This window comes from Musa acuminata, chromosome BXJ2-6, assembly GCF_036884655.1.
Source record: "Musa acuminata AAA Group cultivar baxijiao chromosome BXJ2-6, Cavendish_Baxijiao_AAA, whole genome shotgun sequence".
NCBI lineage: Eukaryota > Viridiplantae > Streptophyta > Magnoliopsida > Zingiberales > Musaceae > Musa > Musa acuminata.
In genome coordinates this window covers 12,594,545-12,619,202 of record NC_088343.1, presented here as the reverse complement: position 1 = coordinate 12,619,202, position 24,658 = coordinate 12,594,545, and the positions used below count along the sequence as shown (strand labels likewise).

General features: G+C 39.9%; 5 protein-coding genes across 7 annotated transcripts; 2 read left to right on the top strand and 3 right to left on the bottom strand.

The window, feature by feature from the left end:
- Positions 1–520: 520 nt before the first annotated feature.
- LOC135614931 (protein EIN6 ENHANCER-like) lies at positions 521–8,678 on the top strand. Of its 2 annotated transcripts, none has more exons than XM_065112817.1 (4): positions 521–629; positions 757–959; positions 1,946–2,013; positions 8,323–8,678. In XM_065112817.1, exons 2-4 carry the CDS (start codon positions 785–787, stop codon positions 8,452–8,454), a joined length of 375 nt encoding a protein of 124 aa, XP_064968889.1. In that variant the 5' UTR covers positions 521–629; positions 757–784; the 3' UTR covers positions 8,455–8,678. The 2 variants fall into 2 exon arrangements, with proteins under 2 accessions (XP_064968889.1, XP_064968890.1); XM_065112818.1 differs by having other exon boundaries at positions 748–959.
- Positions 8,679–10,702: 2,024 nt separating this feature from the next.
- On the top strand, positions 10,703–12,172 carry LOC103987935 (protein LURP-one-related 8). The gene is made up of 2 exons (XM_009406406.3): positions 10,703–11,038; positions 11,383–12,172. Exons 1-2 carry the CDS (start codon positions 10,799–10,801, stop codon positions 11,740–11,742), a joined length of 600 nt encoding a protein of 199 aa, XP_009404681.2. The 5' UTR covers positions 10,703–10,798; the 3' UTR covers positions 11,743–12,172.
- A 240-nt stretch (positions 12,173–12,412) lies between these two features.
- On the bottom strand, positions 12,413–17,019 carry LOC135614930 (reticulon-like protein B1). The gene is made up of 6 exons (XM_065112816.1): positions 16,881–17,019; positions 16,434–16,608; positions 14,670–14,850; positions 14,090–14,231; positions 13,931–14,000; positions 12,413–12,809 (listed from the first exon to the last, which is right to left on the bottom strand). The coding sequence occupies exons 2-6, from the start codon at positions 16,600–16,602 to the stop codon at positions 12,640–12,642; spliced, it is 732 nt and encodes a 243-aa protein (XP_064968888.1). The 5' UTR covers positions 16,603–16,608; positions 16,881–17,019; the 3' UTR covers positions 12,413–12,639.
- Positions 17,020–17,604: 585 nt separating this feature from the next.
- On the bottom strand, positions 17,605–21,384 carry LOC135614928 (large ribosomal subunit protein uL16-like). Of its 2 annotated transcripts, none has more exons than XM_065112812.1 (4): positions 21,234–21,384; positions 19,062–19,563; positions 18,767–18,848; positions 17,605–17,908 (listed from the first exon to the last, which is right to left on the bottom strand). In XM_065112812.1, the coding sequence occupies exons 1-4, from the start codon at positions 21,241–21,243 to the stop codon at positions 17,828–17,830; spliced, it is 675 nt and encodes a 224-aa protein (XP_064968884.1). In that variant the 5' UTR covers positions 21,244–21,384; the 3' UTR covers positions 17,605–17,827. The 2 variants fall into 2 exon arrangements, with proteins under 2 accessions (XP_064968884.1, XP_064968885.1); XM_065112813.1 differs by having other exon boundaries at positions 21,114–21,239.
- A 207-nt stretch (positions 21,385–21,591) lies between these two features.
- LOC135614929 (bZIP transcription factor 11-like) lies at positions 21,592–22,787 on the bottom strand. The gene has a single exon (XM_065112814.1). The coding sequence runs from the start codon at positions 22,245–22,247 to the stop codon at positions 21,780–21,782; it is 468 nt and encodes a 155-aa protein (XP_064968886.1). The 5' UTR covers positions 22,248–22,787; the 3' UTR covers positions 21,592–21,779.
- Between the last annotated feature and the right edge of the window lie 1,871 nt (positions 22,788–24,658).

Genomic DNA, 24,658 nt, shown 5'->3' with positions numbered 1-24,658 from the left:
TCCCCTTACGAGCGACGGAACCGTGCTCAGGCGACGTAGTTCCCGGTTACTACAAAAGAGAAAGCTCGAGGATGCATGTACGCCGGGGAGAACTCGCCTCAGCTCGGCCTCCATTGGGAGGACCGGTGGAGATCGTGGAGTGTGAACTGAAGAACAACAATCCTCTAGGAGAGATATGGCACAACAACAATGCGCCTTTTCGCACTGCTCTTTGTTGCCTTGTGATGAAACCGAGTTCTAGATTTCGAGGATGGAAGAAGACGAAAACGAAGGTCAACCATTTTGACTTTAGGAATTGTATTGGACAAAGTCAAAATTTGAGGAGTTTTATTCCAGAACGACTAAATGTGCTCTTCGATCGAACTTTGCAATTAGATCCGACCCGTTCAATGGATCAAACCTGGATCAAAGTTGTCGGATTTCGGGTCGGATCTGATGGATCCGATCATGAGTTGGATCGGGTTCGGATCAACCACAACTGGACTCCTATATAAGCCCGACCGCCTCGTTTTATCTACCCGTACCCGCTTCCGGTTCATTCTTCCAGGGCTTCTTCTCCTCCCGTTCTCGGCCGAGGCTTCCCACCTTTTCTCCTCCGCAGCTCCAATCGCCTTCGACGCCGATAGTTGGTTCGCCTCTTCCTCCCTCTCCGCCTCTCATTTTCCTTCTTGATTTCGAGATGTATGTGATACCTAATGTCGGGCTCGGTTTGTTGGTGATTTCGTTTCTTCTTTCTTTTCCTCTAAGATCTGCCAGATTCTTTAGCGGCAGTTTGGCAACAAGGATGGAGCCGGAGGTGGTGGGCTCAGAGATGGTGTTGCCGGCGGCTCTGCCCTTCAAGCGGGTGCAGATGTCAGACAAGTATCCGAAGGGACAGTCGAGAGGCCGCCACTGGAAGCACCTCAAGCAGATTCTCCAAGCCGAGAACTACGCCTCCCTACCTGCCCACGAACCCAACTGTTAGATCTTCTCCCTTTTCCTTTTCCTCCTTGTCCACTAAGAGTTTCCTTTTATCTGATGTTATGCCCAATTAGATATTATTGTTGATAACTAGATCGTAGAAAAAGGAAGGAAAGTCTTCATCGTTGTCCTTTTGTTGATTTACTTGATTGAGTGGGTTTGGTTAGAGCAAATTGCTCTTCCGTAGGCAGTAATTTTAAAAAGTTGGTCTCCTACAGAATGAAAATCGAGTATATATGTGGAACATCGATCCACGAGACATGCATAATAAGGGTTCTTAGAAACTCAATATTTTATTTGCGAGATACAGAAAAGAAGGTATGGAAAAATGAAAAGGAAGGGTTTGAAAGCTAGGGAGAAGGAATGGGGAAATATGGGCAACTTGAATTTATATGGGAGACTTCTAAATGGAAATATATGTGATAGCGCTACGCTGTAGCCAAGCTTACTGCTAGCCTATCGGCTAGAGCCAAGCTTCGACCACAATTACTTGCTGCGTCTGGCCGCCTTATTCTGTCACCTGAGATCCAAGTCAGCACCAGCAAAGATCTATTGATTTTTTGTGGCCGGGCCAGGCCGGCTTGGAAGCAAGCTACATGTCGCCTATCTCACGCCGTGCTTTGAAGGGTGAGCCTTCGCTTTTTGGATCGTCTTCTGCCCAATGCGGTACCCTCCTGTTTTTTGGTTCCCACTCCATCGGGTTTACCTTGTTCACAGGTTGACCCCATGGCAGCAAGAAAAGACGATCTTGTGGTATACTCTGGTGAAGATTTCATTGGGAAGAAAAAAAAAAACTTTTGAGACTTTCTTCAGATTGTGGACAGTTCTTTATTTAAAAATTTTGAGAATTTTAAATGCCTCATGTAGAATTGAAAATGGGGATGCTTAGTTTTAAATCTGTGCATTCACATACCTCTAACATTCATTTTTTTTTTTTTACGTAACAATGCTTTTTTCAACATTAACAATCATTTTCTCATTCCAGATCTAAATATCGAGTCACCTCCATCCTTGTATCCATCAAAGAAATATTGTGACATGACAGGCTTTGAGGTAAATGCTTTTTTTATATACTTCCAGAAAAAATAGTTCTTTTAGTCATCCATCTACCTACTTGCCTATGGATTTCCTTTGTTAGGTACTGTATTTTCTGAACCATGAAATTCTGGCCTTCTAAATGCTCAAAAATTTTGTTCATGCACTCACTGGATTACATATATGTCTTTCGTGGTTACCAGTAAAGCTAATGATTTAACTAGTGTGTTATTGCTGTAGATTATTGTGTCTTAACTACCTCTGCAATTTTACACATGCTAATTACTGGATTTGCAATGACAGAATTCTTGTGAACACACCAAAAAGCAATTTTCTAGCACTCTGATCTATTTTACATACATTTAAATGCACTTTTCTATACTAGAACAGACTTTATCACAATACATATGATTTGGGATGATTATCTTTTTTTTCTTCCTTTCCTTGTATATATACGTATTACATTATCAATGTGCCGTGATAAACAGACTATATCAAACCTACCAATTGTATTTCTTGGTTAAGAAGATGAAAAAACCCAAGACGAGAAAACCATATACAGTGTATATAGAAAATTGGTAAAAAGTTATAGCATATAGTCTCTCTGTATGCAGAATTGCTGAATTATAGTGGATGATATAGTTTTTTATATCTGGTCTATATCAGATTATTTTTCACCCTCAATGTGAATGTATTTATTGTGCATGAAAATGCAGACGACAATGGCAGCAATAATAAAAAAACCCATAATTTCTTAGCTATCTGAGATGGTCTTTATGCATGTGTTTCCACCATTTAGCTATGCTGAGTGCAATATTACCAATCAAACCAGGAGCAACTTCATAGGCTTTGCTCCACATCGGTCACATTCTATTCACTTCATCTAACTGAGGCATCAAACTCCTAAGGATATGTTCATATTATCAATGGTTTCCTGTCACTTCTCCTTGATTGGAACATCTAAACTGTCCATGAATATACAGATTTCTTGTTCTATCATTTCTAATAACAACGTACATCCATCTCAACATTCTTATTTCTGCAACTCTTAACTTTTGTAAACAAAGGTGTTTCTGGGGGGTAAAAATCAGTTAGTGGTTGCCTCAGTGATTTAAAAAGCGCTAGGCGCCAAGGTCCAAAAACGCTCGAGGCGCTAGGCGCTCGCCCGAGCGAAGCAAGGCGCTAAAATATAAAAATATATAATATAATTAATAAATATAATTATTTAAAATTTTAAATAAAAATATGCTATTAAATTAAGAAAATCTAAGATACAAAATCATAATGTCACATTAACAAAAAGTTTCAAAATTCAAAACAATAAAATTTTACATCAAAGTCATTCATCATAATCAATATTATCGTCATTTTCACACAAATCATCTTCATTGAATTCGTCTTCTTCCTCTTGTCCTTTGATTCCTTCCTCTTCATCAAGATATGTTTCATTCTTTAGGTCTTCAATAATAGCAGGAGCCGAGCTTGATGCTTTTGCACTCATTTTTCTCTTTGACATCTGTCTTGTATATGTTTGTAGTTCTCCAGCACCTGAAGCTCTTGCCACATCTCCCCATGTCAATCTATCATCTTCAAATACAAGCTCGTCTTCAGCATCTTGCAAGTTAGCACCCATTTCTCCTACTAACCACTCATTTGAATCATCAATATCTTGCAATGAGATTGAATCAAATCTATTTTTCAAATCATGACGAGTCTTCAAAGCTTGATTATACTTTATGTAAACAAGATCGTGTAATCGTTGATGTTCTAACCGATTTCTTCTCTTCGAATGAATCTGTCATGTCATATAATTTAAAAATATATTAATACATATATCTAAATAAATAAATAAATTAAAACAAAAATATTTAGTAATACTTATATACTCAAAGACACTCCAGTTTCGCTCACAACCCGAAGCACTATATGTCAAACTAAGTACTTTGATAGCAAATTTCTGTAAGTTCGGGGTGGAATTTCCAAATAGACTCCACCATTCAGCTGCAAAATTTATGTTATTATTAGCAATAACATAGTAACATAATATATATGAAATTAATTATATCAAATTATTAATACCTAGAGAGATAGTTGTCCTGGATCGAACGGCAATTGGAATTTCAAAAAGACCTTCAGCATTTTTATATAAAGATAATTCATGAATAATCTTATCTTGAACCTCAAGGCTGGGAACTAATCTTGCAACGCACTGATATAACCCACCCAAAACTTCTGCATCAAATCCAACAGATTTAATCTTATAAAAGAATTCAGGATTCAAATAATATCCTACTGCATGTAAGGGATGATGAAGTTGACAATTCCATCTTTCGTCAATGATTGTAAAAATTTTCTCATATTTTTCTTCATTTTCATTAAAAGATCTTTTAATCGTCTCCTTTGCTCTATCCATAGCCTCATAAATATATCCTATTGTAGGCTTATTTTCATTATCCACCAACCAAAGGACTCGAACAAGAGGGCCCATTACCTTTAATATATAAACTACATGATTCCAAAAGGATGACATTAAGATGATATCAGCAGCCCTCTTGCCTTTTGCTTTTTTTGCTCATTTGTTTGTCACCCATTTCTCAGAGGTAAACATATTTCTCAGAGTATGTTTTTGACGATGCACGCTCTGTAATGTCAAGAATGAAGTAGCAAATCGGGTAACACCATGTCTCACTAATTCTTAATTCCCCGTAAATTCTCTTATCATATTCAAAGCCCCAATGTGATTATAAAGAAATCCAACAACAAAAATTGCCCTTTCTAAGGTTTTCTTGATTTCTAAGATCTTTCCAATATCCTCCAACATTAAATCAATACAATGTGCTGCATATGGAGTCCAATACAAGTGTTGTCTTTTTTATTCAAGCAATTTACCTGAGACAAAGGATAACAAAAATGATAAGACTTAAGAGTTTAACACACTTAATTGAAGATAAAATAATTAACAAAATCAAAAGATGAATATTACCAGCTAAAACATAGTTGTTTCCATTATCGGTTATGATTTGAACGATATTTTGTTCTCAAATTTCTTTCACGAAGTTGTCAAGTAAATCATATATTTTGTCTCCAGATTTTATAAAAGATGAAGCATCTATTGACTTCACAAACATAGTCCCTAAAGAACAATTAACCATAAAATTAATTATACTCCTGCGCCTCCTGTCAGTCCAAACATCTGACATAATAGAGCAACCATGTGTTGCCCATGATTCTTTATGACCATTTAGTAAGTCATTTGTATAATTCAACTCTTTTTGCAGCAATGAAACTCGCATCTTATAATGACTTGGAGGTTTTAATCCTGCACCATATCTTCCAATAGCTTCAATCATATCCTTAAAACTGTCTAAACGAGTTGTACTAAGGGGAAGACCAGCCTGATAGAAGAAGCGAGCAATGTGCTGAATTGTTCTTCCTCTTATTTCTTTATTACAAGCATTACTTATATTTGTTTGTCTAAATTTTGAGCCTCCTGCTTGCCCTTGTTGTTTTTGGGATCCTTGAAGCATATATAGATCCATCGGTCCGTTTTTACCTTTCTTAGTACTCATAACTTCTTTTCCTTTTTTGTCGTATACTCTTTTTTCACTTGGGTTAATACTCATAGAATAATCTTCTTCTTCGTCCCTGAGATGTTCAACATTGTCTTCTGGTAAATTCCCGTAAGATTCATTCTTTTGTGTCTTCTTTTCATTCATATAACTCAATAACTCTTCTTTTACCTCAGGTGGACATTTTTTGCAAGCTGCTGCATTCTTGAAATTTCCTACTAGATGTTGTTTTGCACGAAAAATACCACCTCTGGTAGTCTTATCGCAGAATATGCAAGTCACTGCATTATGATCTTTCGGATCCTTCAAATAATTATACTTCCATGCAGGATCTTTTTTTGATACCATTGGAGACTCTATTGAGTTGCTCTCTACACTTGCCATTTATGTTGAAACCTAGCAATAATTTCAAATAAATAAAAATTAATAACATTAAAATTAAAATAATATATTATTAATCTACTAATGAAAATTAATCATTTCAAAATTCAAATAAACTTAATATTAAGAGTATACTGAGCCTGACGGAGAAAGGAAGCAGCAGCGAGCGACGGCGGGAAAGGGAAAGGGAGCTGGAGGCGCGAGCAGCGGGAGGGCTCGCGGGAGGCGCGAGCAGCGACAGCGACGAGCAACGGCAGCGGGAGCAGGAGCGACGAGCAGCGAGATCGGGGAAAATCTCGCTAATAACCGAACCAACTAATAACCAACTAATAACCGAACCAGGACCGAACCAGACCTAAAATCCTGGTTCGGTCACTTGGTTTACCCAGGCGCTCGCCCGAAGCGCCCAGCGCCTGGGCTCGGGTGAGCGCACATTAGCGAGGCGCTCGGGCCTCGCCTCGCCTCGCCCGAGCGCCTAGGCGAGCGCCCGAGCGCCTCTTTCAATCACTGGGTTGCCTTGGTACCATATCTGTTGTCTTATAGACCTGTGCATATTGATGTAGATCTTTTTGTTGTGTTAAAATGATAAAGGTAAAAATAATTGCTGATCGTCATATATAACTTATAAAGCTGTCTAGAAACATCAGTTAAAGAAACTATTATCATTCTTTAGTTGCTGACATAGCTCCATCAGCAAGTGCTGGTTGTGTAACAAAATATTGGCCAGATTGTGGCTGAACCCTTGATCACGTATGATGTCCCTGACAATAATTATAATTGGATGACACTTGATATGGGTCTCTTCTAAGGCTTTTCGAGTAAGTATAAATCTTCATTGTGTATATTGAAAAAATACAAAACTGGACTTCACCTCTAGGTAATCCCTGAAATCCTTGTGGTTTGGCTTTTTGAGCTGGTCCTTGAGTTGTGGGGTGAGTTGTTTTCCCCATTACTTTTTTTAGTCCTCTTTCTCTTGAAAGTTGGTCCCTTCCTCCACATATAATACCTTTTTTTTACTTCATTACTCTCTGAGGTTTTCCCTTCTGCCTCTAATTCTTCTCATCTCATGCATTACTGGTCACATTTCTTCTGTCTCCAATTATCAGCCTGTATCAATGGCTTTATAACAACTCTCTTGTGGGGTGAGTTGTTTTCCCCATTACTTTTTTTAGTCCTCTTTCTCTTGAAAGTTGGTCCCTTCCTCCACATATAATACCTTTTTTTTACTTCATTACTCTCTGAGGTTTTCCCTTCTGCCTCTAATTCTTCTCATCTCATGCATTACTGGTCACATTTCTTCTGTCTCCAATTATCAGCCTGTATCAATGGCTTTATAACAACTCTCTGCAGAGTATTTTGTTGTGCCAGCTTGCTGCTGCTCGCTCTGCTCTGTTTTCTTTTTGGTCCATGATCACTGGAAGCATGCCTCACAGTCTCCATATGTCTCTAACTATCAAGGTGATATCCTATGTGGATTTCTATACATTCTTTCCACAATAACCCAAAGAGTTGTTCTAATATCTTCTTGAATTTTACCTCCTCCCATTTGTTCTGTCTGCTGTTGATTCAGCTGGTAAGGCGATGTCTGATACTTGTGGGTTGAGTCCACATAGATCTTGGTTGATTCCTTTAATTATCTTTTTGTTATGTTCATCTCATAGCCTTTTTTTTTTCCTCATCAAGAATTGACTTGCTATCCGGCTTCAAATTTTCATTGAAGCCTTATGGTTTGATTTAGATATACTGTCAGAAAATGGAGAATTTAGTGCTCATCTAAAGATAAATGTTTAAACTCTTCTTTCAGTTGTTTTTTTTTTTGTTTATCCATATTGCTTGGGTCTTAAGAGATTTTTCTGTATTGAAAGCTTGTATATCCTCAATTCGATTAAATTCATTTTGGGGACTCGATTTTTTCTATCATTTATGTTGAAAAAAAAACAGTATTAGTTGAACAAACATAAAAAAGGATTATAATGCTTGGTCATTTTATACTATTTTAGTAATTGGTAAGGATTTTGTGGATGTAAGAAGTTAGCTGACCAGTCTGATGCTGACCTTGTGGTATTCTTTTCTACTATGCTTAAACTGTATTCAAGATACCGTATTTGGCACAAGGAAATAAAGTCCAATTTGCTGCCATGATGATGAATCACTCTCTTTTCTGTTGCTATTAGTATCCCTCAAAGATTCATGTAGCTGATTGGTTTGTCTCCTACTGCATTGTTGCATTTTGCTTTTGTTTCGTGTACTACCCACCTCAAGAGTTTGCTAGTCTTTCATGCCGACCTCGATGTTTCATCAGCACAGACAACACATTTTTATTTAAATAAGCTTAATTAACACGGCGAAGAAACTGTTCTGGATTTTTGGCTTGCAGGCACCATACACTGATCCAAGGACGAAGCTACGGTATGCAAATCCAGATGTGTTCAAGCGCGTTCGATCACTTCCTAACGAGTACGTCCAACGGTATCTGGCTTTGAGGAACGCTGCGATCATTTTGCGATAGGATCTTGTTCCCTTTGATGTCTTCCAAGTATATGGCTTCGCCATCGTTTTAATTAGGATCTCATCGAAGACGATAGATAGTAAACCAGATGAATGTTGTGGAACTTTTGCTTAGGTATTACAACTCATATTATCTTCATCACTTTTGTAAATATAATCATGTTTTCATGGTTGCATATTTGTCACTTTGGAATTACTTACCAAGTGAAATAACAATTTGTATTAGGTGTTCCGTGTTCATGAAATTAGGAAGTAACTGCAGATCTATATCTTGGTGGAATTGGACGATTTTGTTTTGGAATCCAACAAAACTTTTGGGGATATGTTTGAATATGTCGATCGACTGGTGGGATCAAAGCTCCAGAACATTCCTAGATGGGATCCTCGAGAACATTCACTTCAGTTGAACCTTGGTTTGCACTTACTGTCGAGTAAGGAGACTGTCAACAGCTTTCAAAAATCAGGTTATATCTTTCGGTTCATGATAGGATAAGGTTAAGATTGACTTATAAGGATCTGATAAATATAAATAAGATTAAAGTTTCGCCCGATCCCATCCCAAAAATGGTGAAGGGAAATGCTCCCGCTTCCGCAAAAGATCTCGAGGCACCAGATGATCCTAACCATCAACCTCACACCCACCATCCATAAATGGCTGTCTTCTTTGGTTGTTTTCTTTGGTGTCTAAACACCACTAATCTACTTCATCGTCATCTCTCTCTGGATGAGAAAATGTTAGCACTCCAAGGGGGAATGTTTCTACACTCACACCCACCATGCATGAATGTTTGCTTTCATTGGTCTCTAAACACCAGTATTCATCGCCATCAAGTCTCTATCGATAGAAGAGAGCACACCACTGCACGTAGTCTCGAATGAGCTCACCATAAACAAATATCTGACTCGTTAAGCTTCATGTGTGATTGTTTGCAGTGGGTAGAACATGTCCTTGCACTGCTGACAGTTGCAGGGTGAAAATGCCACGCAGACCCAACTCTGCCACCAGTTTCGTATCCATTTGTCTCTTCCTGTTTACTACACTGCATTTGCTTTCTAATATTCCAATTGTCACTACTAATTAATGTCCCAAATGCCGTATTATTCAAATCATGATATATATATATATATATATATGTATATGTATATGTATGTATTTATATGTATATATGTAAATATGTATATGTACATATACATAGCTACACTTTGTATCATCACTAACCTAATACCCACTTGATTGATCTTCTAATCCGATATGCTCGCTAAGTGGTCAACACATCGTTGCAATTATAACAAACGAACTATTTGACATCTAATAATCTTATAAAAAAATAATCTTTTCGCCATCGATGATATCAAAGCTCTTAGGTATAAAAAAAAATGCTTTAAAGAGATTTTCATCAAACATATCATAAAAAATAACAATATCACTCGGAGCTCTTTAAATCCTCTAAATCTTACTTTGTTATTTCATAATGTCACTAACTTACGCTTAAAGAGATTTTCATCAAACATATCATAACTTCATTTTCCAATATCACTTAGAGAGCTCACTCGCCTTCTTAGTTGGAACTCGAAATAAAATTAATTGCATAATTCAGTACGTCGAACGATCAGAATACAATCTTATCATACCATATCATAACTTTATTTTCCAATATCACTTAGAGAGCTCGAAAATTCCGAGTTGAAACTAAAAGTAAAATTAATTTCATAATTCAGTCTGTCGAAACGATCAGAATACATCTTATCTTACCAATAATAATCGATAATTATCAAACAAAGCCTCTCGATCTAAAATTAATGAATCGAATACATCATTGTCCCAAATAATATTTACATGTAAAATTATATTATCGGATGAGACGATATAATTATTTACGTGGCCAAGAAATAAGCACCAACTCAGACCACAACCTGTCGCTATCTTTTTGCCACGTGGCATCCTTATAGCCACGAATTTGATCTACCTTCGGAGTCGTGACCCCACCACTAATCCTCCATCTTACTATCCCATAAAAGTGGAACATTGAATTCGCCCGTATGTATGTACTCCAGACTCCGTCTTACGCGATCATATATGGGTTCGCGTCGAGCAACACCTGTCTGTAAATGATTGGAGTCAACGAGGCGCCTGTCCAATGGAGATGCAGGTATGTCGACGGGTTTATGACGCTGAGATTGAAAACTCTTGGCTTGCGCGTGACTGACATTGCCGGCACCACCGAGACTATAAATGGGCAACCCTCCATCTCGACGTCTCCCGCCACCACCGGTCTCGCCTCGTCTTCTCGAGCGACGAGGCCACTCACCGGCTGCTGGCGATCGGCGAGCGACTCCCAGAGGCGATGGCGAAAGTACACCCCAGCGCCGCAGCCGCAGCAGCGTGTACCGGGGGCGGGGGGGTGAGGCCCGCCGCGGTGCTGACCGTGTGGCGGAGGTCGCTCCTCTTCAACGGGAACGGGTTCGCGGTGTTCGATGCGAAGGGGAACTTGGTGTTCCGGGTCGACAACTACGCCTCGGGCAGCAAGGCGGAGGTCCTCCTCATGGACGCCGCCGGCAAACCGCTCCTTACCATTCGGAGAAAGGTATTCCTAAAACATGGATTTTCCCAATTGCACAGTGTATTTATTACTTTACTCACTCTTCGGCGTACGGATGAGACGTTTTTGTTTGTATCTCTATTTTCTTTTCCTTTTCCAAAGGGATCGACTCAAATATTTGAAATCGAAGACCAAAAACGAAAGGCAAAAATTATGAATTCTCTTGTCGATCGGTCATATCTGCATCGATTGCCCTAATGTTGAAAGAATCTAATGCTTCATCAAAATTTAGCTGATCGAATGCTGTTCATCTCATCAAAGTTGTTCTAAATCAGGATTAAAAGGCTTGTGCTCTCTGAGTCGATCAGCTACCTACTGTTGTGATGCAGAAACTGAGCCTAAAAGACCAGTGGCTGATCTACGAGGGAGAGGAGGCAGCTAATCCACGGTTCGCGGCCAAGAGGCATGTGAGCCTCCTCCACCACGGGGCACTGGCACATGTCACTCCATGTGTCTCAGGAGCCAAGCCTTGCCATGCCTACGAGATCCAAGGCTCCTACTTGCAGCGGTGCTGTGCTGTCGTCGATGATAAGAGGCGGCAATTGATGGAGATCAAGAGGAAGGAGCCTGCCAAAGGCATCACCTTTGGCCTCGACGTCTTCCGCCTGATCGTGCAGCCAGGCTTTGACACCTCATTCGCAATGGCTATTGTGATGCTTCTGGAGAAGATGTTTGGATCCCCGTCATAACTTTGATCCTTCAAACTAGTGTTCGATATGTTTGCAAGTGTGATCGTAGGAGGCGAAGGGCTAAAGATTAATGATGCTTCCATTGGATGGATGATGGATGCTATGGGACACAAGTGTTTCGAAATTTTGATGCCTAAATATAATAACAGAAAGCTTGTTTTGGGATTTACAGACCAGGTAATTTCTGCTGTAAAAGGAAGCAGATATAGTCATTGAATGTGATTCAAGAGGGAGGTTGTCTCTAGAATACAAACAATGTCACTCAAGACCATCTTATTGTATGAGTTTGATACTTGTGAAGTCCCCTAAATATACTTGGGAAGCAAAACAGGCTGCTAATTAGGTCTGAAATTGGTATGTCCCAGAGTCTACTCCTAAGGAACTTAGTTCTTCTTTCTACTCTAATATATCTGGGGCTCATTGTTTGGCATATGATTTTTGTTAACTACAGGCAGGCTATTTGAGATTCATTGTGGGGCACGGTTCATTGCTGTCATTCATAAAGCAAATAATGTCGATGCATAAATTTTCCATCATGTTGTGCTATTAGATTTCATGCATTTCAGAAAAAAGCAGTTCCTTTTGGTGCCAAATAATTCTTCATGCTACATCTGTTGGGTTTCTACTTCCACACAAAAATTATGTGCATGCCCAATCTTGCTATAGAATGTAAGAAAAATTGTGAGTCAGATGCATAATCAAGTTATCTAGATACAGAATAGCAATAGATTGAACTGCTGCTATATATGCTTCGGAACAGTATAAATCTGCTAGCAGGATCACTGTGGCCATCCATTTATCAAAACTGGTACTCTACTGTGTCTGTCTATGGTGTAATTTAGATGTCCAGTGAAAGACTAGCAATGAAACATATGAGATAAAAGAGAAATTTCTGTCTCAGTGCTGCTTTTTATTAGCAAAAGTACCATATGGAATTTTCTGAAGAACCTTTGCATCCAGCACTGCATACTGCTTGTTGATCGCATGGATTGCCTTCTCAGCAGCAGTGTCAACATGATCCTCATAGTTCTCATAGAATACTGGTCCGGTGTACAGAATCAAAAAACCTGCAACAGAAAACATAATCCGAGGCTCTAAATGACAAGCCTATATGTATCTCGTCTCTGCTCAATCACAACATCCATGTATTGGAAAAGAATTAAAAAAAGATGCATCTATGAGAGATCAAAGCATCTATGAGAGATACTTTGATCGTATAATACTTTGATTATGCTCCTTTAAATCAGAACATCATGATTTAAGATAAATTAAATATATTCTGTACAAACATTTGATTACGCAACTACTGTGGTGTGGTGTATCGGCTGACAAACACTCCAGAGCTAAAGGACCAATAAAGGGTGCATAATGTGCTCTATGTTTGTTTAATCTACCTATTAATGTTTCAGTATAACTTAGCTAGTGTCTTGAGAACAAATAATTTTACTCGATGTATAGTACTAAATTTGGATTTAGTCACCTCCTAAAGGAGTCTCAGATATGCAAACGGCTGCATCCATCTCTTGCAGAACCCTCCTTTCCCTCTAGTATATGAGTCTACGCTGGAAGAAGTTTCCATATGTTGTTTTGTTGAGAAATGAAATGAACAAAGCCAGTCTCTTCTCATAATTTTGTTACTTCATTCTATATTTCATCTATTCATTTCTTCTTTTTCTGGTGGAATCTACCCAGGTCGAGACCTGGGTAGATCAGATCTATTCTGCTGTTCTTTTGATTTTCTAAACAAACCCTGAGGTTATTGACAAATTCAGACCGAAGAGTATAGGCATTTGGGCTATACTATCGGATGTATATTTAATTATAGGCATTTGGGCTGCACCAATAATCTGGCAGACATGTATATTTAATCCTAACTATCAGATGTCTCCCTAACTTATAGGAAGCTTATGGCACTGCCAGTGTATCTTTTATTATCTCAGAAGAAAGAAAATTCCTAAGTAATAAGCATCTCAAGTGTGACCTGAGATAACATATAAACGCTTACAATCAAACTATCACATTTGAAGAACCCTGCCTCCCATTAATACATAATAATGAGGCAGTACACCATTACATATCAATAATATAAAGAAGTGGAAACCCATTTATTCTCAAGTCGATGGATCCAAGTTGAATCGTCATTTAATAAAAAAAAGATGGAAGCAAGAGATGAAAAAAATTAAGTCACCTATGTAGAAGAGTGTCAAGAAACTGAACCAGCTGCCAATTACAGAAAGAATCCACAAGCCTGCAATTACCTGCATATTCGACTTACTTGTTAACATCTTGAGCATAGAATGCATCAGAAAAAAAAAAGACAAACGAAAAGGAGGCATTAAAATCCTACCATCAAAAACCTCTTCAGATCCTTTCCACAAGCAACATAATAGAAAGTTGCCAAAGCCTCATTAATTTCATATCTTACTGATTGAGCTATAGTTATAAATAAGTCCTCAGGCAAGACAACCTCAGGAAATTTGGGCGGGGACCTGGATATGATGAATTAGTTACGTAATCCAGAATTTAAAAAATTGCAGAATGTCAAGCAGTCACATTAATGATGGGCTAACCAATGAAAATTAACAAATATAAACCTTATCATATAGTTATAGGCTTTTTTTTTTATCTTGAACAGAGGAAGTATAAAACTCAAAAAATTCAAAAATATGTATCTCATATATACAAAAACTCATGCTAATGTAACTGCTGAGAATTCAGAGTGGCATTAGAGCGACTAGATTCAAGGTTAGTGTTAATGAATATCTCATGCCATAATGCAGCTAATTGTTAAATTACGTGTCCACATAGACTCATCTGCATAAGAGACTATGCATGAGCAAATCAACTCGAGTGGCAAAAACATGTATGTAGAACACTCACTGTAAAAGCCAATGTATAACAAGTTTTCAGCAAAACCATACTGTTACCTGTTGACAAATGATGCACCGTTGGACCAGAGGAAAGACACTGCTAGTACAAGTATAAGAAAGTGGCAGATAAATGTCAGCAAATGATAGCCCATCCATACAAAGAGAAGCCAGATAACAGTGACTCCAGTAAGTATGCTTCCTGACAGTTGTTTATTTCTCCACAGTATGATATCAGCAGCTAAAATCAAAAGAAACTTATTAAATAGTGTTCTATGTGTTTTCTGCTAACCCAAATATAAAGGAAAATGAGAGATCCTAAAAGATGGTAAAAGCAGGAGTATTGATGATATCTATTGAACTTACAACAACATTGTTCAGCATAATAAAGTTGCTTGTGTTGTTGCAAAAGTTTCAATATGTAAGAATATTAGTGTAATTCAGTGATTTATATAAAATTCAAAGAGCTGTAAAATTACTACATAATAAAGAAAAAGTTACCAGTGATTTATGCATGATTAAATCAAGAAAAAGAAGACATTTTTGTTATGTCCTTTATTTTTTTTTCTTTATGTAACACTACCAATTTTGAACCATTAAAACAAATTAAAGACCAAAGTACAGAAAGTAAAAACTAATAGCAAAAGTGAGTAGCCCAAGAGGGATTATTAGGTCTGACAAAAGATTAAAGGATACAAATAAAATACCAAGTACAAAATAATATTTCAAAGAAGAAGAGCTTCCTAAAGTTCTATTCAACTAGGCATTAGGTAGATATGATTCTTTTTTCAAATATCATAATTATATAAACCAAAATGTCTTTGTAAATGATTCAATAAGAAATAAGAATATGACATGAAGTTAATAACGCAATGCTCATATGAGCTAATACAAGACAGGATGCTGGTCAGGTATGACAAATACAACACTAAAAGAAGCCCTTTCAGATGGCTGTATAAAGGCCAGTCTACCATTGGCTTATCTAAATGCTGTAGGATAAACTAGATTGCTAGTTCCAGATTGATCCTTTGGATCCATGAAACAGTAAATAAAAAAAATTGAAGTCTCGAAGCTCCAAAATTTATGTCTCCCTTCTGACTATATTGCTGCTAATAAACACTTCAATCCATTTGTTCACAATCCTTCAGTCCATCCTTCTCATTTTAATAAAATTTCTTTCTTTGTGAGGGAAACCCTTCTTTTCTATTGTGCTAAGATCTCATCCTCCAGTTATCCGGCAAGAACAGAAAAAATGTTGAACATGATGATTTAGAGTGAGTCTCTTTCCATAAAAGAAAGCAATAGAAACATCAGAATATAGGATAAGGGTGAGAGCGAACAAAAAATGAAAACAGAGGATGAACGGAAGGGACTCCTAAACCCTTTTAAGATAGTCGATCCAAAAAACAACCAGTCCCCGACAGTTGAGATTAATGCAAGATCAAGATAAACTCCGAATAATCTAATTGTGTTCTAAACTTAGGCACCAAAATTATGATGATGATTTCTGAGAAGAACCAGAAAAGCAAGGGATAAAGGGCATCAAACATATTGCAACTCATGATTCAAACCTAAAATGACCTACGTCATTCTTCTCTCATTGCTTCCAACATCTGGCATCAAATCCGCCGTCTGCTAACAATCAATTGGAAAATGTCAAAGCCACATTAGACGTATTCAAGAGTAAACACAATTACACAAGAATGTAGCAATTCCAGATCACATCATCTATTCGCAAGTAGAATAATGAAAACACATATAATATCATACCCAACAAAACAAAATTGATGAATGGAATAACCAGCAAATTCGATGAAAACATACATTTTCCTCCTCCAAGGACGGTATGCACAGTATCCTTCCTTCCAAACAGTCGTTTCTTCCTTGAGTTCTGAAACGAGGGCTTCTCATCATCTGAATCTGACGACGACGAAGACCCTTGGTACTCGTGAATCTTCTCGTTGATCTTCTTCAAATCACCAACTTCTGACATCGTCACCTGAATCATTCAACCCAAACACCGATCCATAACCATCAAATCAGATCCACAGCCGACCATAAAAGTTCATCAAGACTAAAACACGAACGGATTCCAACAACATCGCTCCATCGTGCAACAAAATATTCATCAAGAAGAAAATTCTTATAACATCATCTTACGTAAAGAAGCAGAAAATTGATCTCAGAACCAAAAATATTTCGATTTCTCAAAGAAAAGAAATTAGAAACGAGAATAGAACGATCTACGAACGAATAGAAACTTTTGCTTGCCTTTCTTCTTCTCCCGTTCGTTTCCTCGTTTCTCTCGCTCGAACAGAAACGGAAAGCAACGGCAAACGAAGAGGAGACGAGGCCTAAATATATAGGTCTCAGTCAGGGGAATCGGACGGCTAGCGGAGTTTCTACGCGCAGCTATCGGACGGCCAGTAGAGATTCACCGTTTGGGAGCCACGACGAGGAGATGACGCCGTCTGACTTATTTGGTGTCCACGTGGATTTAACCGCGCGGTTTGAGGAACGGCAGGGAAGCGGGTTCGAAATTAAATGAGCGGATCAAATTACCGAAACACCCATAGAGTTCCCGCAGGATGATAGAGGATAGAACGGTAATTTAAGCGACTCGCGTTCCAAATCGATCTACCGTGCATAAAAGCGGATCACGAGTATTTGGCGCATCGGTTCGTATACGGTTAATTCCCAGTTACTGGATGTCTCCGCAGCACTTAGCCGTAATCGCCAAGTTAATCTAACATCAATCATCTAATCAATGAAGAAAAGTCTTGTCATCATCCATCATAGATAGAATCAGCACCTGTTTATAATTATATACTCTACGTGCGACGGTACAGGAACTATGAGCTTAAGATACGAGGCAAATTAGAGTGTGGAAAATAGGAGCAACTTCAACAACCAGACATCATCGTCTCTACAAATCTGTAGAGAGATGCTGTAAAGAAAACATATCCAGAAAGGAGGTTATCATGAACACAAACAATTAAGAAAAAGGAATGGATCACGTTGAATTGTAAGATAAAGGTGTCATAACATGACTGAGAATTGACATCCAAAACTAATGTGCTGCAAAATTAGACGGGCAATGATATAGTTCTTAAAACAGAAAGAAGCTAAATTTGCTGCAAAACCAAACAGAAAATGATATATAGTCCTCCTTTCGAACAGAAAGCTATTGAATCATCATCATCCACCAGTGACCAATTCTAAGAAGATTCTGCCATGGGGGCTGGCAAGAAAGCCCTTCCAGGTCGGCGATCAGCGACTGGACCATGGCACCCAAGCAACTGCACAACGAAAGATATCAGACTTTTATTGATGGACAACAGAGTGAGAATGTTTCTTCTCTACCATTGTCGATCCTCGACATAGAAGGATAATGCTAAAAAGACTTATTAATGCAGAAGGGTAAGCACTAACATGCTGATTCCTTTTAAGGACAATTTCCTTGGTAAAAACACATCAGGAGAGGGAAAAAAAAAAGTTGGAGTATAAAAGATTGGTTTGACGATACCAAAACCCCAAAAACATACACAAGGTCAAAAATCACTGACCTGAGGGTGAAGACTTTCCTTTTTCTATATACAAACATATATAAATAAGAAAAACTAAGATAGTTTACCACATGGATTCACTACCACAGATGACACGAATAGTTAACACTAGCATATTTAAGGTGCTCAAAAGTTGTGACAGAGGATAACAGGTTGACATCACGGTAATTCCGAGATCCATGACTTCAATTCACTACCAGAAATAGCATGGAGTAGGTGGTACTAGTAAATTTAAGGTACTCAAATGTTGTGACAGGATAAAAGTTCACGTTGATGCACTTCATCCATATACAAATGTCTAACTAAAATGGAAAAGCAATCATGGTTATATACATAGCATGGATTAGCACCCTACCCAATGTAAATTGGGTGTACCATCCTTGCCATTCTCCCTCCCCCCATTAGCCCTTATAAGATGCTAAGGAAAAAAATTTTGCTAAAAAAGCCTGTAAGTGTCAAATGGTTTCGTCCACCCAATCTATTCATCTATACACTAGTGAGGTACATGCACCAGACAAGTAACATATTATGGTATGCATAGTGAGACTCAAATAAAATGAAACAGACATCGTATAAAGGTCATGCACATACCTTTGCATTTACACCATCTGGGATGATTCTGTTCTCACTCTTCCACTTCAAATAGTCAGCCCGGCTAAACTTAGTGAAGCCCCTGAAAATTAATTTGAGTAAGAATCTATTTAAGCAAATAGGAGACAAATACCAAATGATCACATGATAGCCTAAATATTATGCTCTTTAGCATCAGTTAACCAAGAGGTATAAGACTAATTTCTTATTAGAGAAACAAAATGAATACTGAATTGTAAGATTGAATGCATTAACAAGTTGACTCTAGTATTAAGTGTTGTTTTCTAATGCTCACCACTTTCCACTGATGATTATCTTTTGACGGCCAGGAAACTTGAACTTGGCACGACGTAGGGCTTCTTGAGCATTGTTGCTATTACTATCCTTGCAGCGAACAGAGAGAAGGACCTGACCAATGCTCACCCTAGCACATGTCCCTTGAGGCTTCCCAAAGGCCCCACGCATTCCAGTCTGGAGCCTATCAGCTCCAGCACAAGAAAGCATCTTGTTGATACGTAAGACATGGAACGGGTGCACTCTCACCCGTAGGTGGAAAGCATCCTTTCCAGCAAACTTTGTCATGTACTTGTTGCATGCAATACGAGCGGCCTCGAGAGCCTCACTAGAAACATTCTCCTTTTCCCAACTCACCAGGTGAACACAGAAGGGAAACTCATCCACTCCTTTCTTCTTCATTCCAACATCATAGATCCTAATCTTAGGATCTGGAACACCACGGCAGTACCTTGATTTGGGGTATGGCTTGTTTTTAATCTGGCGGTAACATCTCGCAGGTCCTGCATAAGGAATAGTCAAATCAAATCCTCATCCAAACCCTACCAACAAAGTCAAAAAAATTCATCAATGATTACATATCGCTCTGAGGAAAATTTAGAAAAGGATCAAAAATATGATCATGAGATGCCAAAGTCTATGATCTCAAGATTGTTTTATCCGGATGCAAAGTCTACTGGATTCTTCATTTTTAATATATATAGACTTACAACGTGCAAAAATTCCAATAACTAGGATGACAATCTCTAACTGAGAAGAAATTCTAATCTTGGATAAAACATATAGTATTACATCTAAAAAGCTAACCAAATGAGGCTTATCATAGGCATAATTCTGTTAACCACAGCTCAATACTATTTAAATGAGAGGTTGACTTCCAGGAGCCTCAGCTCCCCTCTTTAAACCTCTCGTTATGAGTAGACCCTCCACCCATAACAAGTATAAAAATAAACACAGATGGGTATGCAATACCAAGTATGAGCTTGAAGGAGAGTGTTTGACTAACTGATACTGGTTAACATTTGTTTACAAGTGCAATTCCATCTTCACTATTTCACCTCTTCTTGTTAAGGCCTCGGTTTTTAGGCTAAAGAAGGATGCAGCCATCAGGACACAAATATGCAAGTTGAGAACGATGTATCAGTCCTCGACAACATTATGAACAAGCAAGAAACTTACTGCAGAGGAAAATCCTTCTGTATTTCAATTGCAATAACTTGTAAATTTCAAGAAACCTCTATTACACGTTTAAATAAACGAATGCAGTTGTTGATTGTTTACTTAATTATGAAAGGAGATGCGATCAGCCTTTTCTCATTTTTGGGAACCTGCTTTACTTAGATTCTTCTTTCTCTAACAGGGACTTCGGAAGCCCATTTGTTAAAAGAATGGACAATTAGCCTTCGGACACCTTTCTGTACCATCGAAAAAAGAAGCTACTCTATAAGTCATTGCAACACACATAGCAAGGTGTTTATAAAGTATTCCAAACCTAAGTTCGAAAATGATAAATGTAACTATGGTGATCCAAGTGCCCTCATTTCCTTGGCATAATGTGATTCACAAGCATGCGGCGCGTAGAAACAACCCTGACCACCATACATGCATTTAATCCTCATATGTTCCCTTCAAGTATGACCCTATTAAAGCCTCCTACATTTCTGCAATGCCTAACACATACCGTCTGCAGTAGATCAATGAGGATCCCAATTGATGAAACACCGGATAGCACATCTCATCGTTTCAACAAGAGAAACTACACCGCTAGTTTCGGCTTATTTTTGTCTTCATAGATCACTCAGAAGCAACAAAATCAAGCATAGATCCGCTCAATTCCACCGCACGCAAACTGAAGAACGCGGAAGAAGCTGGAAGAACCGTCGAATCTCGCTCAAAAAATGGGGAAAAAAACGATTCATGACAAAACAAACCCATTCAACCATCGCATCAAACAAAACTTGGAAATCCTTCTAAACAGCGATAATTGTCACATCGATCGAACTACCACCCACCGACACATCGAGAAAAGCGAGGCAGAGATCGAGCAACTTACGCCTCCCCATCGCTGAAATAAACAAAAGCTAGAAATCCTTCTAACCAGCTATAATTATCACATCGATCGAACTACCGTACGACACATCGAGAAAAGCGAGGCAGAGATCGAGCAACTTACGCCTCCCCATCGCTGAAATGAGGGCAGAGGAAGAGACCCACGCGCAAACCCTAGAGCGACCCCGACGCTGGCCTCCTTTATATTGAGAAAGGCAACCCTAAAGATATGAAACCCATTCAATAATACGCCGTGGCCCTCCTTGGGCCGGCTCAATTACTTTCTTTGTTGTCTGATGTTGGGACCCATGGACTGCTTTCAATCACAAGGCAGGTAGGCTGCCGCGGAACTTGATGGGGTAGGAAAATTATTGCTCTTCTTTTCGATACGCTCTCTCCTGTTACCATTACAAGTATTATTACCACAACCATTTCTAGTAGTACTCAATTCCACACCCTCTCTTCCTACGCGGAAACCATCATCATCACCATCGTTACCACAATTACTATATCTTCAAGATTATAGCAGTCTATGTTTCTGCGTTTGTTGCTGAGAGAGACAAAAAAGTAGATGATAAGACTATCTATACAACCTTCATGGTTTTAGGACTCATAAGTGTCACCTGCAATGCTCAGGTTTCTTCTAACAGGTTCATTGGCTACATCTCTCTCAGAAGTAAAGCATGTCCTCTGCTGAAGCCATGATAGGCTGATTCATATAGTTGAAGTTCCATGGACTGACGATGTTGTCAGTGAACTGAGGACCATCACACAGAAGGTGATTGCTGCCGTTGTTTCCATTCAGGTTGTGGAGTCTGTTATCGAGGGATTGCAGCCTACTGCTCAGCTCCATCATCTGAGCCCTCAGCACAGAATTCTCGGCCTCCACAGCAGCACAGTGCTGTGTAACGAGCTTCAAGATTGCGAAGCCATGGCTGTTCTCCTTCCTCAGCTGGTTCGCCTGTGCCACCAGATCATCCAAGTGCTTCTGCTTGCGCAGCCTCGACCGCCGCGCAGACTCGCGGTTCGATATCAGTCGCTTCCGCTTCTTCTCGTCCATCACAGCCTGCAGACCTTCGTCGGAACCAGAGCCGTGGAGCAGACTGGATGCGGAGGAAGTCCCACCGGGAGAAGCCATCAAAACTTGAATTTTGGCCAGAAAAAGGATACCTTTTTAGTTGATTCACAAGATTTAAATGTGGTGCTTCAAGAAATATTGTATTTTGGTGGAGTTGCAGCTGAATCAAGTAGATTGTGCTCAGCTCTCATAACAAAACTCATGGAAGACATAGAACCAGTAAAGAAGGACCACAGAGAAGGATTGTGCAAGGTAGCTCATGCGCTGAAGAGCGGAATTTAGCATGAACTACGAAGGGACGATTTCACTTCGGATAGGCAGCATCAATCAGAAACACCGAGAGATAAAGACGCTGCATGTGAATGGCGGAAAAGGAAGAAGAAGCCTCGGTTCATAAAGCTCAGATCTTGGAACAGAGAGAAGGTAAATAGAGTCCACCAACAGGAAGAAACCAGCCAAAAGCGAGGAATCTTTCCACAAGAAATAGTGGAACTGCAGCAGGAACTTGGTTTTCAGTGCGCAGCTAAGATCAACAGAAGCAGGGGAGGGAGGCAATTAAAGCATAGAGCAGTAGAACCTCAGTAAACCTAAGCAAGAGAGAACAGGAGGAAAGGGAGTTGAAGCTTCGGAGGAGGTGGCATTTATAGACAGGATAGAGCGACACCAACAAAATAATGTGTGTGTGTGTGTGTGCGTGTGAGAGAGAGAGACGGAGAGAGAGACTTGGGTCAGAAATGGTCTTCCACATTCGAATCCAATTCTAGCTGGTGGATTGAATAGTTCCTCTTCCTCAGCCAACCTCTACTTTTTTTCCTAGATCTTTCCAAAGAACTAAAAAGTTGTTCTTGGATCATACCACTGATAGAATCAACTGTAGCTGCCAGCTTGTGCTTTAGCATAGCAATATGAATCAAAATTTGCTTTCACCACAAAATGTCAGCTTATCAGCCCCTGATAAAGAAACATGTAAAAGCTATCTAAAGTAGATCACTAGAAAACACAACTTTAGGCATTGAAGGATATGCCTTTTTTTTTTTCTTTTATGGTCACCTCAGATGAGGTAACCATGGTAAATATCGATGAACTTATGTATTATAGCCAAGGTAGCATGGTTTGATTCAGGGGTCGATATCCGAAGTTCTTAGTCGATTGGAAAAAGTGTTAGAGCCGACTGGATCAGAGGTCGGGATGGCTGTGCCTCCGGGGGTAGTTGAGTTCCTGCACACAGGCCTTGGTCGGGGAGGTTCCCGACTTGGCCCCTCATAGATTAAGTCAGTGGTCTTGTTTTTCTCCTTTTTCCTTTCCTTTGGCCAGGTGTCGACCAGGGGTTTTTATACTGTTGTTCAAGGATCGGTAATACGCGGACTTGGCGCGATGGCCGACCCCCGAGTGACGAGATGGTACCTTCATGCGGTCGTAGCCCAGTATGCGTGGAGTGGTGCCATACGGCGTCATTCCGAGCTTTCTGGGACGGGACTTGCTGAGGGGGATCCTCTTTGTACGGGCTTCGGTTCGGCACGGGAAGTCAGCCCTCGTGCTGACTCGGTAGGGGCGTGATGTGGCGTGGGTCATGACATGGTCGGGATCCAAAATGTGCCCTATCACTTCTCCACCTCCCTTCGAGGCACCATATTTTACGGCTTGGGCAGGAGCTGGACCTGTGGGTCGGGCAACTGAACTTGAGTTCAGGTTGGACTGGTGAGTCGCTAGTCGGCAGATCGAGCTGCGTGAAAACTGAACCTGTTGGTCGAGCAGCTGGACTCGGATTCAGGTTGGAATGGCGAGTCGTTGGTCGACGGACCGAGCTACATGACTTGGGCAAAAACTGGACCTGTTGGTCGGGCAACTGAACTCGAGCTTAGGTTGGACTGGCGGGTTGTTGGTTGGTGGATCGAGCTGCGCGACTCGGGCAAAAACAAGACCTGTTGGCCAAGCAATTAAACTCGGGCTTAGGTTGGATTGGCGAGTCATTGGTCGGTGGACCGAGCTACGCGACTCGAGAAAAATCTAGACATGTTGGCCGAGCAACTGAACTCGGGCTCAGGTTAGATTGGCGAGTCGCTGGTCGACGGATCGAGCTATGCGACTCGGACAAAAACTGAACTTGTTGGTTGAGCAACTGAACTCGGGTTCAGGTTGGACTAGTGAGTCGCTGGTCGGTGGACCGAGCTGCGTGACTTGAGCAAAAACTGAACCTAGTGGCCGAGCAGCTAAACTCGGGTTCATGTCGGACTGGTGAGTCGCTGGTCGGCGGATCGAGCTACGCGACTCAGGCAAAAACTGAACCTATTAGCCAAGCAGTTGAACTCGGGCTCAGGTTGGGCTAGCGAGTCGCTGGTCGATGGATCGAGCTGCGCGACTCGAGCAAAAACTAGACCTGTTGGCCAAGCAACTAAACTCAAGCTTAGGTTGGACTGGCGAGTCATTGTCGGCAGATGGAGCTGCACGACTTGGGCAAAAACTAGGCCTGT

Excerpts from the sequence above, each read along its gene's own strand:
- LOC135614929 (XM_065112814.1), bottom strand. The coding sequence starts at position 22,247 with ATGGCTTCTCCCGGTGGGACTTCCTCCGCATCCAGTCTGCTCCACGGC.
- LOC135614931 (XM_065112817.1), top strand. The coding sequence starts at position 785 with ATGGAGCCGGAGGTGGTGGGCTCAGAGATGGTGTTGCCGGCGGCTCTG. Across the intron at positions 960-1,945 it reads ACCTGCCCACGAACCCAACT|ATCTAAATATCGAGTCACCT; the intron begins GTTAGATCTTCT and ends TTCTCATTCCAG. Across the intron at positions 2,014-8,322 it reads GTGACATGACAGGCTTTGAG|GCACCATACACTGATCCAAG; the intron begins GTAAATGCTTTT and ends TTTGGCTTGCAG.
- LOC103987935 (XM_009406406.3), top strand. The coding sequence starts at position 10,799 with ATGGCGAAAGTACACCCCAGCGCCGCAGCCGCAGCAGCGTGTACCGGG. Across the intron at positions 11,039-11,382 it reads TCCTTACCATTCGGAGAAAG|AAACTGAGCCTAAAAGACCA; the intron begins GTATTCCTAAAA and ends GTTGTGATGCAG.
- LOC135614930 (XM_065112816.1), bottom strand. The coding sequence starts at position 16,602 with ATGTCAGAAGTTGGTGATTTGAAGAAGATCAACGAGAAGATTCACGAG. Across the intron at positions 14,232-14,669 it reads GGTGCATCATTTGTCAACAG|GTCCCCGCCCAAATTTCCTG; the intron begins GTAACAGTATGG and ends CATCATATCCAG. Across the intron at positions 12,810-13,930 it reads CTTGACACTCTTCTACATAG|GTTTTTTGATTCTGTACACC; the intron begins GTGACTTAATTT and ends TTTCTGTTGCAG.
- LOC135614928 (XM_065112812.1), bottom strand. Across the intron at positions 18,849-19,061 it reads ATAATCATCAGTGGAAAGTG|GGGCTTCACTAAGTTTAGCC; the intron begins GTGAGCATTAGA and ends ATTAATTTTCAG. Across the intron at positions 17,909-18,766 it reads CAGATGGTGTAAATGCAAAG|TTGCTTGGGTGCCATGGTCC; the intron begins GTATGTGCATGA and ends TTCGTTGTGCAG.